Consider the following 13,535-nt stretch of genomic DNA (forward strand, 5'->3'; position numbering starts at 1 on the left):
ATCAGTTATTCATAGGAGTATTCCGATCCTTCATTCCAAACTGTGCAGAAGCCCCATTGGAGTATTCCCAGCTTTGAGGCTTCTTGGCTAACACTCTACAAGCTTTACAACCCCCGGATTTGGGCAGTTCATCCCCTTTGTCCTGGCAGATCCCCTCCAGCCCCATTAGACTGGATCAATCAAAAAGCAATCAATTAAGAGATCACAAAAAATGAATTATTTATGGTTACAAAACTATTTGTATCAGTACTTTATTAAATCAAACAATTGTCTGTATTATCTAAAATATATCTTTTACATATCGATGACTGAGCAGGTTAGAAATAAGGAGTTGATGACCTAAGATCAGGCAATATGGACAGAGAAGGAAGGAGAAGTTAAACAGAGATCCAAGTCAGTAAAACCTTCAAAGGTGTTGACTTGGCAGAATTCATTCAGTGAAAGAGTGAATTACCTGTTTTGAGTGGAAGTGTGGGTGTGGATGTCTACATGAGCGGTGCGTCCTGTTTTTCTTAGGCGCCTTTACAGTCGGAATTCTCCCAAAGGCATCTGGGAAACGTAGTCTTTAAAGTTTAACAACTGGCGCATGTGCAGAAAACGCCGCTAGAAAAACGCGCATGCTCACAACGTTCGACTTTGAAACGTCATCAGCAGCGACGGGACCGCGAAAGGCTGACACGCGAGGCGCCGCTGTTTTCGCGAGCCATGAGACGGGCGTACCGGGAGCTGCAGGGGCTCTTTGCGGCGTACAAGCCGGCTGGCGTACATTGGAAACGAGTTCGAGACACGATTGAGACGCGGCTCATACAGGGTGAGACTTGTGCGTAACGTCAGCGGCCCTGGCGTACTTGAAAAAAGTTCGTTTTGTTCGTTAGTCGCGCTTGAAGAGGCTCATTAAACGACGTGACGCTTTGCACTTGGCAGTGACAGTCGGGCTCTTGCCTGGTTCTGACCACCAATGCAGGACAGAGGGGTCCAACTGAGCTCCTCCACATCTCCCTGTCATCACTTGAGCACAACTTACGCAGTTTTTTCTTTCTCGAAAAGTCGGTGGCGACTGCAAGTTTATTACACGTTGAAGTGCAACGGCTGATCTTTGCTTTTGTGTTCTCAACAGATCTCCGAAGCTTAGATCGACCATCCCAGCCAGAGCGGGTCCGATTCCTGCTGGGTTCGGGTGAAGGACAGGACCCCTCTGAACTGACCCTGACGGCCACCAACGTGCCTGTGCTGGCTGAACACCCGCTGGGTAAGTGTAGCAAAAAAAAAGAAAATGGCACGAGTGTCACAAGTAAGGGGACTTGCCTCCTGTCATCTGTTATGTGTGTACCACAAGAATCTCAATACACAGGTGCATCTCAATAAATTCGAATATCATCGAGAAGGTGATTCATTTCAGTAATTCTATAGGTCCCTTACACACAGAGTGATATTTCAAGCCTTTATTTCTTTTTATTTTGCTGATTATGGTCTACAGGTAATAAACTCAAAATTCGGCAATCCTCCGAATACCGGTCCCAAATTATTTAACAACTCTTTTCCTATCGAGTGGACAATACTACACTGAAAGCCGCAGAAAAACATTTATTGCAAGACAATAAGATGTATTTCCAATATTTTGTATTAATTCCAGCACAACAGCTGCAACGTCTCTTAGTGGTAACGGTTCAACACGGAGCAACTAAATGTTGTAGTTATCGCTGAGCAAATGCATATAATTGCCGAAAAGATTGCGTTTGTGGCAGTTGTGCCACTGAAAGGTCGACAAGTAACTGGCGAACAGTCCACGGCTTGTACCGCTTTGGTAGCTGGTTATAACTAACCTTATTGCTCCTGCTCCTAAATATTGTCCACTCGATAGGAAAAGAGTTGTTAAATAATTTGGGACCGGTATTCGGAGGATTGCCCAAAATTCAGTATCTCAGACCATTAGAATATTGTGAACAAATTCCATATTGTAGACTCCTGGTGTTCCACTGCACTCAGCTAATGAACCCAAAACACCTGCAAAGGGCTCCTGAGCCTTGAAATGGGGTCTCCGTCTGCTTCAGGGGGCCACACCATCAGACTGCTGACTTGACAGTCATTGAGACCCTCCACAAGCCACTAAAGGGATTAATAAAGTATCTATCTATCTATCTATCTATCTATCTATCTATCTATCTATCTATCTATCTATCTATCTATCTATCTAAAGGTCACTGCTAAAGACACTGGCTGCTCACAGAGTGCTGTGTCCAAGCAGATTAATAGGAAAGATGAGTGGAAGGAAAAAATGTGACAGAAAAAGGGGGACAAGCAAAAGGGATAAGCGCAGTCTTGAGAGGATTGTGAAGACTTTGGGGGAGATTGACAAGGAGTGGATTGCGGCTGGAGTCAGTGCTTCAAGAGCCCACCACACACACACAGACAGACAGACGTGTGTATCGGGGATGTGGGCTACAACTGTCACAGCCCCCCTTGTGTCAACTAGAGACAACGTCAGAAGTGTCTTAACCGGGCTTACTGAACTGTCGCTCGGTGGTCCAAAGTCCTCTTTTCAGATGAAAGTCAATTTTGCATTTCATTTGGAAATCAAAAGTCTGGAGGAAGAGTGGAGAGGCACAGAATCCAAGTGGCTTGAGGTCCAGTGTGATGACCTGGGGAGCCATGCCACCTGCTGGTATTGCTCCACTGTGTTTTATTTATCAAGTCCAAAGTTGGCGCAGCCAGACATCTGCCAGGACATTTCAGAGCACTTCATGCACACCTCTGCTGACAAACTTTATGGAGATGTGGATTTCATTTTCCAGCAGGACTTGGCACCTGCCCACACTGCCAAAAGTACCAGTACCTGGTTTAATGACCATGATATCAGTGGGCTTGATTGGCCAGCAAACCTCACCATATAATAGAGAATCTGTGAGGAAAATGAGAGATGGCAGAGTCAACAGTGCAGACGAGCTGAAGGCCGCCATCAAAGCATCCTGGGCTTCCATGACACCTCAGTAGTGCCACAGGCTGATCACCTCCATGCCACGCCGCACTGATGTAGTAATTCATGCATGGACAGACTGTTCAGGAGGCCAACATTTCTGTATTAAGTCTTTTTTTTTTATTGGTCTTATGTAATATTCTAGTTTTCATTACCTGTAAGCCACAGTCAGCAAAATGAAAAGAAATAAACGTTTGAAACGTATCACTCTGTGTGTAATGAATCTATAGAATAATATAGGAGGTTCACTTTTTGAATTGAATTACTGAAATAAATGAACTTCTCACTGATATTCTAATTTATTGAGATGCGCCTGTATGTCAGGTGTTTATGTACATTCTATTATTTATTTATTTATTTCTTACTTTCAGTGAAAGGCCCCCCATTTCCACACTTGAAGGTAGGAGTGGGCGCTCACTTGGATTTGCCTTCTTCAGGAGTTCTCAGTAAGTGTGTCGGCCTGTTTGGTTTTCTTATCCTTCCATATTTTTGACCCTCCTTCCCTGCCCAAACTCACCCTTGGGTTTTGATGTTGCTGACGCACACAACTACAAGATCACTTGTATCCGGGTATGGAGTGTAAAGAATCCAAACACTGGAAATGAACTTAACAATTGGTCCATCTTAACATTGTAAATGACAAAGAATAATAAACTAAAGATTTATATGCGTATGAATCCATATCAGTAGAGTCGTGCAGTTCTATGCTGAGAGGAGTCACGTTGTCAGTAGATGACGTAATAATAACCAGAACTTCATATTTTGTGACTTTTGAGATGAACTTCTTGAACTGCACGTTCTCCACACTTTCAAAACCGGAAGGTTAATTTTTAAACACAGCCTTTGTGGCACTTGGTGCATGTCGCACTGTACATGTTGGTGAAGTTACTTCTTCCTTGTCACCCCAGGCTGAATATCCAAATATTAATGCAAATCACCAAGTCCAGTTCCTTTTGAGGCGCCTGCCAGGTTGGTGCTACCTCAACTGTGTTGAATTTCCAGATCATATCATGTCATAAGCGTTCAGTTTAGACTGGCACCATTAGTCCACAAATATTTGCGTGGCAGACAGACAAATGTTAGCATTTTATGTTTATTTACTGATGCAAAAGATAATTCTGAGTTCTGTACATTTGAGAAGGAGGGGTGGGTTGAGAGGTCAGTGCCATTTTGTGTGCCAATTTCTAGGGAACTGTGTGCTGAGCAGAGCTGTGGAGTGGGCACAAAAAACCTTCAACTCCGACTCATCAGTTTATAATTAGATGAACTAGGGGGCTTTGCCCCCCCTGCTCGCTTCATTCACCAGCCCTAAAACCCCTGCCAGCGCTATGCGCCGTTGTGAAGAAGGGGGCTGAATGCACCCCAAGGAGACACAGTTGCTCCTCTGAAACCCCCTCTTAAACAGTGATACAATGGGAAACAAATTCTTTTTTTTTTTACCTCCTCTTTGCTCAATCAGCTGCTGGCTTGCTGCTCCTGCTGTGCCCCGTGATCAGCATCTTGTGCGGCGCTTTGAACGTTTAAAAGCCTGTACAGCAGCTTGTAATATGTTTATATATTTTTAATATGTCACTGTGCTCTGTACAAAAAATATTTTATAAATCTGCTTCTTCTCACATGTACAGCTAACACAAAGCCAGATTTAGCACACAGGGGCTCATCATTTAGAACTGCTAGGCGAGCATTAGAAGACGAAAAAAGGACAACTACGAAAATGGGCATTGTACTGTTTCTGTGTGACAGAGTCAGCATGACATTGAATCCTCACTTTTCCTTGTTTGGAATGGCATGATTTACCTAAGTAAGGGCCTGCACATGGAGAAAGAGTATAAAGCTTTGGCACGTTGCCCGGCACACCTTTGAAGCCGACGGACGGATGGGAGATAACGTCATCCGATCCTGAAAATCCTTCCAACGCAGCGAGATCCCACCTCGGTAATAGTCTTGCTATGGCTTCCTCGTTTGTTATGCCACATAAATTGTCATTAAAGAAAGCTAAGTTATTTTCTCTTATGTGATTTCTTACCGCCATATCACTAAGAGAGGGATATCACCTTTTAATATTATATGTATATATTTTTGGGTTACTTAAGACGCTGCAATTAAAAAAAAGAACTTATTCCAACCAGGGAGCTAGTGCCCCCTGCTGGAGAGGCAGCTGTCCTTTTGTCTCACTGCCTTGTTTCTCTTGTCCTCCCACACATCCTCAAACACTCTGTTCTGTTATTTCACCGAGTAATATTTTCCGTTTATTTGCACTAATGCGATCTTTACTATAATTTTTTGAGACTTTTAAATCTTCCTACTTCCATTATCTCTAACCTGCTCTGCCTGTGTATCACGCCAACATTTTTGAATTCTTTACGACATTCTACTTTGTCTTTTTCTTGCCCCGGGCCTGGTTAAATCTCTTGGCACAAAGTCTTTGCGGGACGGTCTGATTATTACTTTTCTTTTTTTCTGAATTTGCACATAGATCATTTTTGTTCTTTTTTGCCTTCTTTTCTCTCTATCACTTTGAGGTCTCTTTTTGACGCGCTGCTCTTTCTTCTTCACTTAGTCATTGACGTGTCATCAAGAACGTATACAATTTTTAAGAGCTGAGAGCACAGGTAGGGTGTCTGCCAAAAAATATTCCAACAACTGAGAGATTAGATGACCAGGGTCTTGTTTGGAAAAAGTTGTAAGTATGACGTGACTTGACCGTCTTGTGGGACATGAAAGTGTCTCTCTTTGAAAGATCACATCTCGTTTCTCTAAAGTCTTGTCTCGTCCCAAGAGAGATCTGTTTACTATGTTGATTAAAAGCCTACAAAGATGTGTCATCTCTGCCAGGGTGAGTCATTGGGCTACTTTTTTAGAATTCTGACCTGTTAAAATTCAGGTTTAAAGGCTTGTAGCCGTGTTGTTGAGGCTTACAAACACACAAGTCTAAACTTACAAAATTGAAAAAGAAGCTGTATTTTTATCAAAACTGTTGAAGAAAAATGTTTAATCGAATCAGCATATCTGAAATTGGAAATGAACACATTACATTATAATGTACATTTAGTCGGAGTCGAGCTGGCACAGTTTTACAACTCAACGTCCAGTGATGATAAAAACAAGATGTTTTATTTATATAGTGCCTTTCCCATGCTCCAGTAATCCAATAATTGCTTCTGACTCCACAGCCGTGGTTCTGAATGCGTTACACATTCCATTGTGTTTGACTTCACAGCAGACAGCATTTTTATGGTGTAAGGGTATCCAAACAAATGATGGGGGGAAATGGTGGCAAAAGCATTTGAGTCACTTTACTCGGATTAAAGGCTCTCACAAATCTGCTGTCTGAAAAGAGGAGTGTGATGTCATGGAAACAATGGCAGGATGAGGAGGTGCCGACGGGTAAAGACGCACGACATGGCCTGCGATCGCTGCCGTCTTAAATTTTATGGAGAATCCACTGCATCCACTGAACAGGATCATCTCCAGACAGAGGAGTAGCTTCAGTGACAGACTGCTGTCACTGTCCTGCTCCACTGACATACTGAGAAGATCATTCCTCCCCCAACAACATGCAACTCTTCAATTCCACCCAGGGGTGGGGGGGTAAACGTTAACATTATACAAAGTTATTGTCTGTTTTTACCTGCATTGTTATCAATCTTTAATATTGTTTTTTGTATCAGTATGCTGCTGCTGGAGTATGGGAATTTCCCCTTGGGATTAATAAAGTATCTTGTCTATCTAGTCCTGCCTACTACGCTATCTATCTATCTATCTATCTATCTATCTATCTATCTATCTATCTATCTATCTATCTATCTATCTATCTATCTATCTATCTATCTATCTATCTATCTATCTATCTATCTATCTATCTATCTATCTATCTATCTATCTATCTATCTATCTATCTATCTATCTCATTCCCATTGTGACGGATAGGAAGTGGCTGTTGGGTGGAGTTGTTTGTTAAATTCACAGAATGTCAGCTTGTCTCTTCACTCTGTGATGTTGTACTTTTCTTTTTGGCAGTACTGGGAGTGGGAAGTGGAAATCAACTGCTGCAGAGGCTGAAGAGCCAGCATCTGTCAAAGGTGAGTGTGTCCCCTGCGCTCCTCTGTGACATCTGTACACGTTACTGTAGTGCCGTCAACTGGTAAAGCAGGGAGACAACATCCCGGAGAGCAGGACAGAGCCTGATTGGCTGATCAGATAGATATTATCCAATCAAAGGCAGCGGCTTTAAACATTGCATCAGTTTGGGTTGGACGAGGCTGTTCAGCCCAGCAGAGCCATCAGTCCTCCTCTCCAAAATACCATCAAGTCGAGTTGTGAAGGTCCCAGCACTTAATCAATGTGGAAAGATAAACCATCTAATGTCGGGGTGAAATTTTTCCTTGACGTGTTTCCAATTGTGTGCCCGTTTTCTTGTTGAAAACCCTAATTTAAAGGAAAAACTGGGGTCCACTGTGCTAATTTGCCCTCACTGTAATTTAGTTGTCACCTCTGTGTCTGTGTTTGCTTAAACTGAAAAAGATCAACTTCTCCAGTCTTTCCTCATAGTTCAGACCACAGAATTGCCATTCTTCTCTGCACCCCCTAGCGGTGGTATATAGCTTAGGCAGATTAGGCAGCACGGGCCCCCTCAGCCCCAAAGAAGGCACTCGGAGTCTCAGGACAGGCAGCAGAATCGAGATTTACTGTACGGCTCACCTACAGACTCAGGTTTGTCCATCACTGGTGGGCTCAAGTGAACTAACTTATCAAAATGTTGACCTCCCTCAGTAGATTTGACTCCACTTTCCTGTTACTTTGGTTTTTGCTCTTATTAGTTCTTCTGATATTTCCAAGCCTGATGAGCGCCACACTTTAGCTTATCCATTATGGTCACCTGGCAGGCCCTCTCCTCTTCTTGAACCCGTTCAGTTCCTGCCACCATTCTCTCTAGTCCTAGTGAAGGTGGGGGGGTTTTTCTTGCTTATTAGCCCCGTTCTTCACGCTTGACCTCGACTCATATAATATCAGTAGTTTTCCAGCTTGTTAAGAAATAATAAAAAAACACAGGCGCAGGCCTTTTTATGGTTTAACCCTTGCTATACTAACGTGCTTTAAGACATATAGTGCTTGTTCTTATGCATACGTTATGATTCTCTTGGAGTAAATTTGTGCAAATCATCAACTTTAAGAGTTTAGTAAGTACCAAAGCTGTCCGCATATACCACCACCACCACCACCACCACCAGGGCCTTGGGTGTCGTGTCAGTGTACATTGAGGTGGACAGTCAAGGCCAGTGCTGGCAGAACACTCGGAGGTTAACGGGAAGAAACTGGTGTGGAGGGTCCTGTGCTGGGTGTAGAGGTGGAGTGAGCAGCACATCACTAAACAGTACGTGGGCATCATCACGCCACATGGATGGCCCAGCAAATCAGATTCATTGGGTGACATTCTCGTGATCAATCTGTCATTAGCTATGGGGATCTTTCCAGATTCTCTACAGACTGCAGGAGTCAACCCCCTGCTCAGGAATAGTAATCTCGACTCCAGATGTGTCCTCAGCTCATTTAAATTGCTCTTCTTTTCTTCGTCATCTTGTAAAGCACTTTGAGCTCCAGCCTGTTTGTGAAAATGTGACTCCAAAGCCAAGCTTAACCTTTGGCAGTCGGAACTCCTTCCAGTCTCAAACCAAACGATAAAGGAAGAGCCCACAAAGCAGTGCGCTAGATACAGAACTTAACACGAGCGCACCACGTCAAGTCGGCCTTGTAGAGAGTGCAGCACTACCGTTGAGGTGGCGTGGCACACACTCGGTTGATGAGGTCCTACTAGAGAGGTTTAGCAGAGCTGATAGGTGGACGTTGTCGAGTGGAGCGGCGCTGATGGCAAGATGGGGACAACAGCAGCAGGGTAGAGGACGAGTTGGAGAGGATGGCACAGTGTCGTTGAGAGTTGTTGACGTCCAAAAATAACCAACTGACCAAAAATGTCACAACAGTGGAGAGGAAGATTCAGGGCTGGGATGGGGAGAAAGACCAGAAGAGACCCCCCAACTAAAGGGCCTTACAGAGCACCGGTGTGTAACTGCAGACTGCTGGATGACTAAGACATGTGAGAAGGGCCTGTGCGTCACGTTCATCCTGCTTTAGAGTGTGGCATTCATGCGTTGGCACAGACAGTTCTGCTTCTTGAGGATTCTAAACATGTGGACGAGGCTCAGATTTACTCGGCTGACAGGAGTGACGGTCCAACTTCAGGGATGATTCCAGTTTTAAGTTTACTACCTTAATGTTGTTGCGTGGTGATGCGAGTGGCATACGTGGAAAGCCAAACGTGGTCCGGCAGGAGCTCCTCGCCCTGTCATGGCTGCCTTAGACTGCAGCCCACCTTACCATAATGTGATGTCTGCTCCACTGTGGTGTTCTCGTTTCCTCACCTGCTCCTCTGCTCTTTCCCTACAGGAGTACATCGTCCAAGGAGTGTTTGGAAAAGCAACGGACGACTTCTCGGACACGGGCAGGCTGGTGGAGAAGACAACATTTGGTAAGTAAAGACCCCCTGTAGCCTGCCCCCCTTTTCCACTTGGCCATAGCAGACAGGCATGTGCCACCTCTTATTGATAAGAATACTCGCCCTTTTAACATTGCAGATCATGTCACTCTGTGCAGCCTTGAAAAGGTCATCGCCATGATTGGTGGAACTCATCAGAAAGCTCTGTTGATGTAAGTGACGCTCCTGGTTGGCACAAGTCCTCCCCTTTTGTGTGTATTTTGCTAAAGCAGTGTTCTGTGTCTTTTTGACATTTACTCAATAATTATTTGGACTGCCATCTTGGGCACTGCCCATTCGCTAAGGGCCACCAATCCCTTGAAGAGCTGTCAGGTGACAGCTTTAGGCTCGAATCCATACAGGGGTGGGTGCAACAGGGTGGACAACTAAATGTACAGACAAACAGGATTGGGGGTAGCAGGACAGTGGCAGCCAGCGTGGGAATGCTGAGGTGTGAAGTGACCAGCATGTGGCAGCCGGCCTGACTGAGTGACCGCTGGCCCATTTGGCAGGGGCTCACTGCTGATGAAGTAGTTGGCATGAGGTGGGTGAACAGCAGGTATGGGGTATTGTAAGGATACCTCTAGGTGAAGGTGAAGAACTAACATGTTTGACTTTGACCTCACAGGTATGCCGGGATCGATCTGCACAGCCAGGAGGCCTACGAGCAGGCAGTAGCCGGTTTACTGCGCCCCTCACACAAGACCACCCCCCTCATCACTGGCATCCGCTGCGTGCACTTTGACCCTCCTCATTTCACTTTGGGTAAGTTGCCTCTCTAGACTTGTACGAGTAGATCCGTCCCGACGAGCTGCACCTCCCGTCTCTGATGTGTCAAACTCCTTTGCAGAGGTCCAGAGCCTGAACGAGACGCAGCAGTACCTGCGCAAGCTGGTGCACGAGATCGGCCTGGAACTTCGCTCCTCGGCGGTGTGCGTTCAGGTGCGGCGCACCTGCGATGGCCCTTTCACACAGCAGGATGCGCTCCTCCATTCGCATTGGGATTTGGACAAAGTGCGGGCAGCGGTGGCAGAGGCCGGACCCCGAGTGTGGGCTGCTCTACACCATGGCAGAGACGTACAGTCAGGGGAGAGGAGGGAGCCGGTCAGGGTCACAAACACTGGGCAGCAGAAAGTGCACACCACAGGTGACGATAAGGGCCCCTCACCTGAGCACCTGCCCTGATTATGGGGTGACACGTGGCGCCCCGCCGGCTGGGAGATGAGAGACACCATTTACAAGAGGAATTGTGCGGCTTCTGGGAAGCTAAAGACTGGAGATTAAAAGGTACACTTGTGACAGGCGTGTGGGCTTCTGCTTACCTGTGCAGGTGACACAGAGAGGTTCATGGGCGTGGGAGTGTCAGTGTGGCTGAGGTGGCTGTGTGGTAGTACCAGGTGAGCCACAGCAACAAGGCTGAGAGCCAATTCAGAGTTTGGTGACCGCCATCTTCTTTAGGTGACAGACATACGTTTGCCATGTTCCAATGTGGCAGCCTGCCCATTATGATACTTGGACAGGTTGAGTTTAGATACAAAGACTTTCTAGCACGTTGGGTTTGGAATTGTGACAATCTGCTAAGCACATCTGGGGGCGCCAACCCAACAGGTGACCCCTGCCCTGCACAGCTTGTATTGTTTTGCAGCTTTGGACCCGTTTTCAGCTGGCACAGCTACCTGGAGCACCTGTAGACACTCCAGTTAAGGTCACTGTGCCGGATTTGGTCCCACAGAAGGGGTGAGCACTGAATGTGCCAACAGTATCACCATGTGTGCCACCTTCATGCCATTCAGAGAGATTTTTCTGAGCTAAATGCAGCATTTGACTTTGCCTCTTCCTCCTTCACAGTTCCAAGGTGGCCATCTGCTTAATTGGCGTTTCATTTTGTTTGTCACCTCACCATTGGCAACTAACAACCCCATTGTGGAAAGACTGCCCTCTGTTGGCAGTTGAGAAGGGACGATTGTCACGCCCTGAGTGAGTGTGACAGAAACTGGTTTAAACAGAATTTTGACACACGAGAGTTAGCCATGCCATCAGTTTGTCACTCGTTTCTTGAGGTGACTGCTATGCTGTCCTGATGTCTCGGTCACATCTGTCGTAAAGGTTGTCCAGGTTTCGGCTTCAGCACTGCGACTCGGTGGTTTGTTCTGGATCATCACAAGTCACATGTAAAGAAGCTCTTCCTGGCTTCAGTTCTGAATGCACTTAACCGTTTACCTGGCATGCCATGAAAGGCGCCTAATCAGACACACTGCCGCACTCCTGTGGATGCCCTCCTCGTTTGTCCTGCCCCTTCTTGCCCATTTTGCACCAGTTTGCATTTTAAACCAACACGTAAATTGTAGGCCGTAATGAGAAGCAGTCGATCATCTGGCTGACTGCGCTGCGATGATGGGCACCTCTCCAGGCGCCTGTGTTGAGTGTCAGCGGAGTTCACATGGTGTGGCTTCGCCCCCCATGACAGCCATCTGGCAGAGAGTGCCACCTACTGCCACCTGACAGTCTCATGACATTACATTAAGTTTCAGTCCGTTTAAGTGCGCTTTTGTTTTATTGGATTTTTGTTTTTTTACACTACTTTGATTTTTTCCAGTTTTTCTTCAAATTTAATCAGTTGAGAGGCAATGAATCCCCTAAAGTGGTGGAGATGTTAGCAGTAAACTGCCAGAGGTTTCAATTTAAAGTTTAGCTTAGCAGAAACTGAAACAAAGAGGAAAAGTCAGAATACGACAAATGGGCCTTCACCAGGGAGCAGCCTACAGCAATTCAGTTAAATGAAGCCTTGCCAGCAATTTGCACAGGTGTCCTGACTTGTGTCGATTACTTGTGTCTTAAGGCAGAGTTGGAGCAGACGGTGTCACCACACCCTCTGAAGTCCGACTTGCACGGGCAGAGAACAAATAAAAACAAGTCACGGAATCACCAGGTGTACAAAATCGGGTTCCAGTTTTTGATTCGTCTAAGTAGCCTGCACCTTCTGCTGATATCACAGAGTGCCAGTCACTAAAAGCTCGACCTCCCGCTGTTATTTTATGAATCCTTGGACTCGTAAGCAGACCGGCATCTTGAGATCTTAATGTCCGCTCAGGTGTGATAAGTTCAGACAAGTAAGCCGGACCTCGGCCATTTAAGGCTTTATATGTTAAAAGGAGGATTTTAGAAATCCGCCCTAAACTTAACCGGGAGCCAGTGCTAGGACGCGAGGACTGGGGTTATGTGTTTGTATTTTCTCGTTCTTGTAATAATTCTTGCAGCAGCATTTTGGATTAACTGGAGGCTAATAAAGAACAGTTTGAACACCCAGTGAACACCACATTGCAGTAGTCAATCCTATGAGAATGAAACAATTGAATGAATTTCTCAGTATCTTCCAGATTTGGGAAACCCCTTAATATCCCAACATTTTTAAGATGGAAGAAACACGTTTTGGTCAATTTTGTATTGTGCACTTTAAACGACCTGCTAGAGTCAAAGATAATGCAGAGATTGTGCGCCAGTTCAGTAAAACTAAAGGTGATTCCAGGTGCTCACAAGACATTCACTCCCTCCAACAGTGAACTCCTCTGTTTTATTGGTGCTGTTTAAAGACGAGTTGTGCTCCTCCATCCACTCCTTCAATTCACTAACACATCCAATTAAAGACAACATCGGAGAAACTTCATTTGGTCTAAAAGAAAAGTAGAACTGGGCGTCATACGCGTACGAGTGAAAATGAACGTCTAATGAGAGACCCCAGTGACAGCCTGTAAAGTGACAACAGTGGGGGTCCGAGTCCTGAGCCCTGCGGGACGCCATATTGAACTTGTGTGTGTAATGATGGGAGTCCTGGCAGCACATTTCTGTACTTACTGGACACCTCGCGAGCCCAGTGCCGGTGAGCAATGGTCAATGGTGTCAAACACTGCACTTCAGTCTTAACAGCGTAATTACAGGGGGTATCAGAATGGTGTTGGTGCCGCCTCTGTACTGTGAATTTTGTGGAATTTCTTAAATAAATTGTGACGTGTGAGGTGACACTGAAGCTGA

The 13,535-nt window shown here is 45.6% G+C and overlaps 1 protein-coding gene across 1 annotated transcript; it reads left to right on the plus strand.

Annotated features, from left to right (window-relative positions):
* Window positions 1-633: 633 nt before the first annotated feature.
* Window positions 634-13,487, plus strand: trub2 (TruB pseudouridine (psi) synthase family member 2). Its single transcript, XM_028808788.2, has 8 exons — window positions 634-811; window positions 1,118-1,249; window positions 3,346-3,420; window positions 6,995-7,056; window positions 9,419-9,500; window positions 9,607-9,679; window positions 10,135-10,271; window positions 10,357-13,487. The coding sequence occupies exons 1-8, from the start codon at window positions 706-708 to the stop codon at window positions 10,689-10,691; spliced, it is 1,002 nt and encodes a 333-aa protein (XP_028664621.1). The 5' UTR covers window positions 634-705; the 3' UTR covers window positions 10,692-13,487.
* Window positions 13,488-13,535: the final 48 nt, after the last annotated feature.

Source organism: Erpetoichthys calabaricus, chromosome 9 (assembly GCF_900747795.2).
Source record: "Erpetoichthys calabaricus chromosome 9, fErpCal1.3, whole genome shotgun sequence".
NCBI classification, from domain to species: Eukaryota; Metazoa; Chordata; class Cladistia; order Polypteriformes; family Polypteridae; genus Erpetoichthys; species Erpetoichthys calabaricus.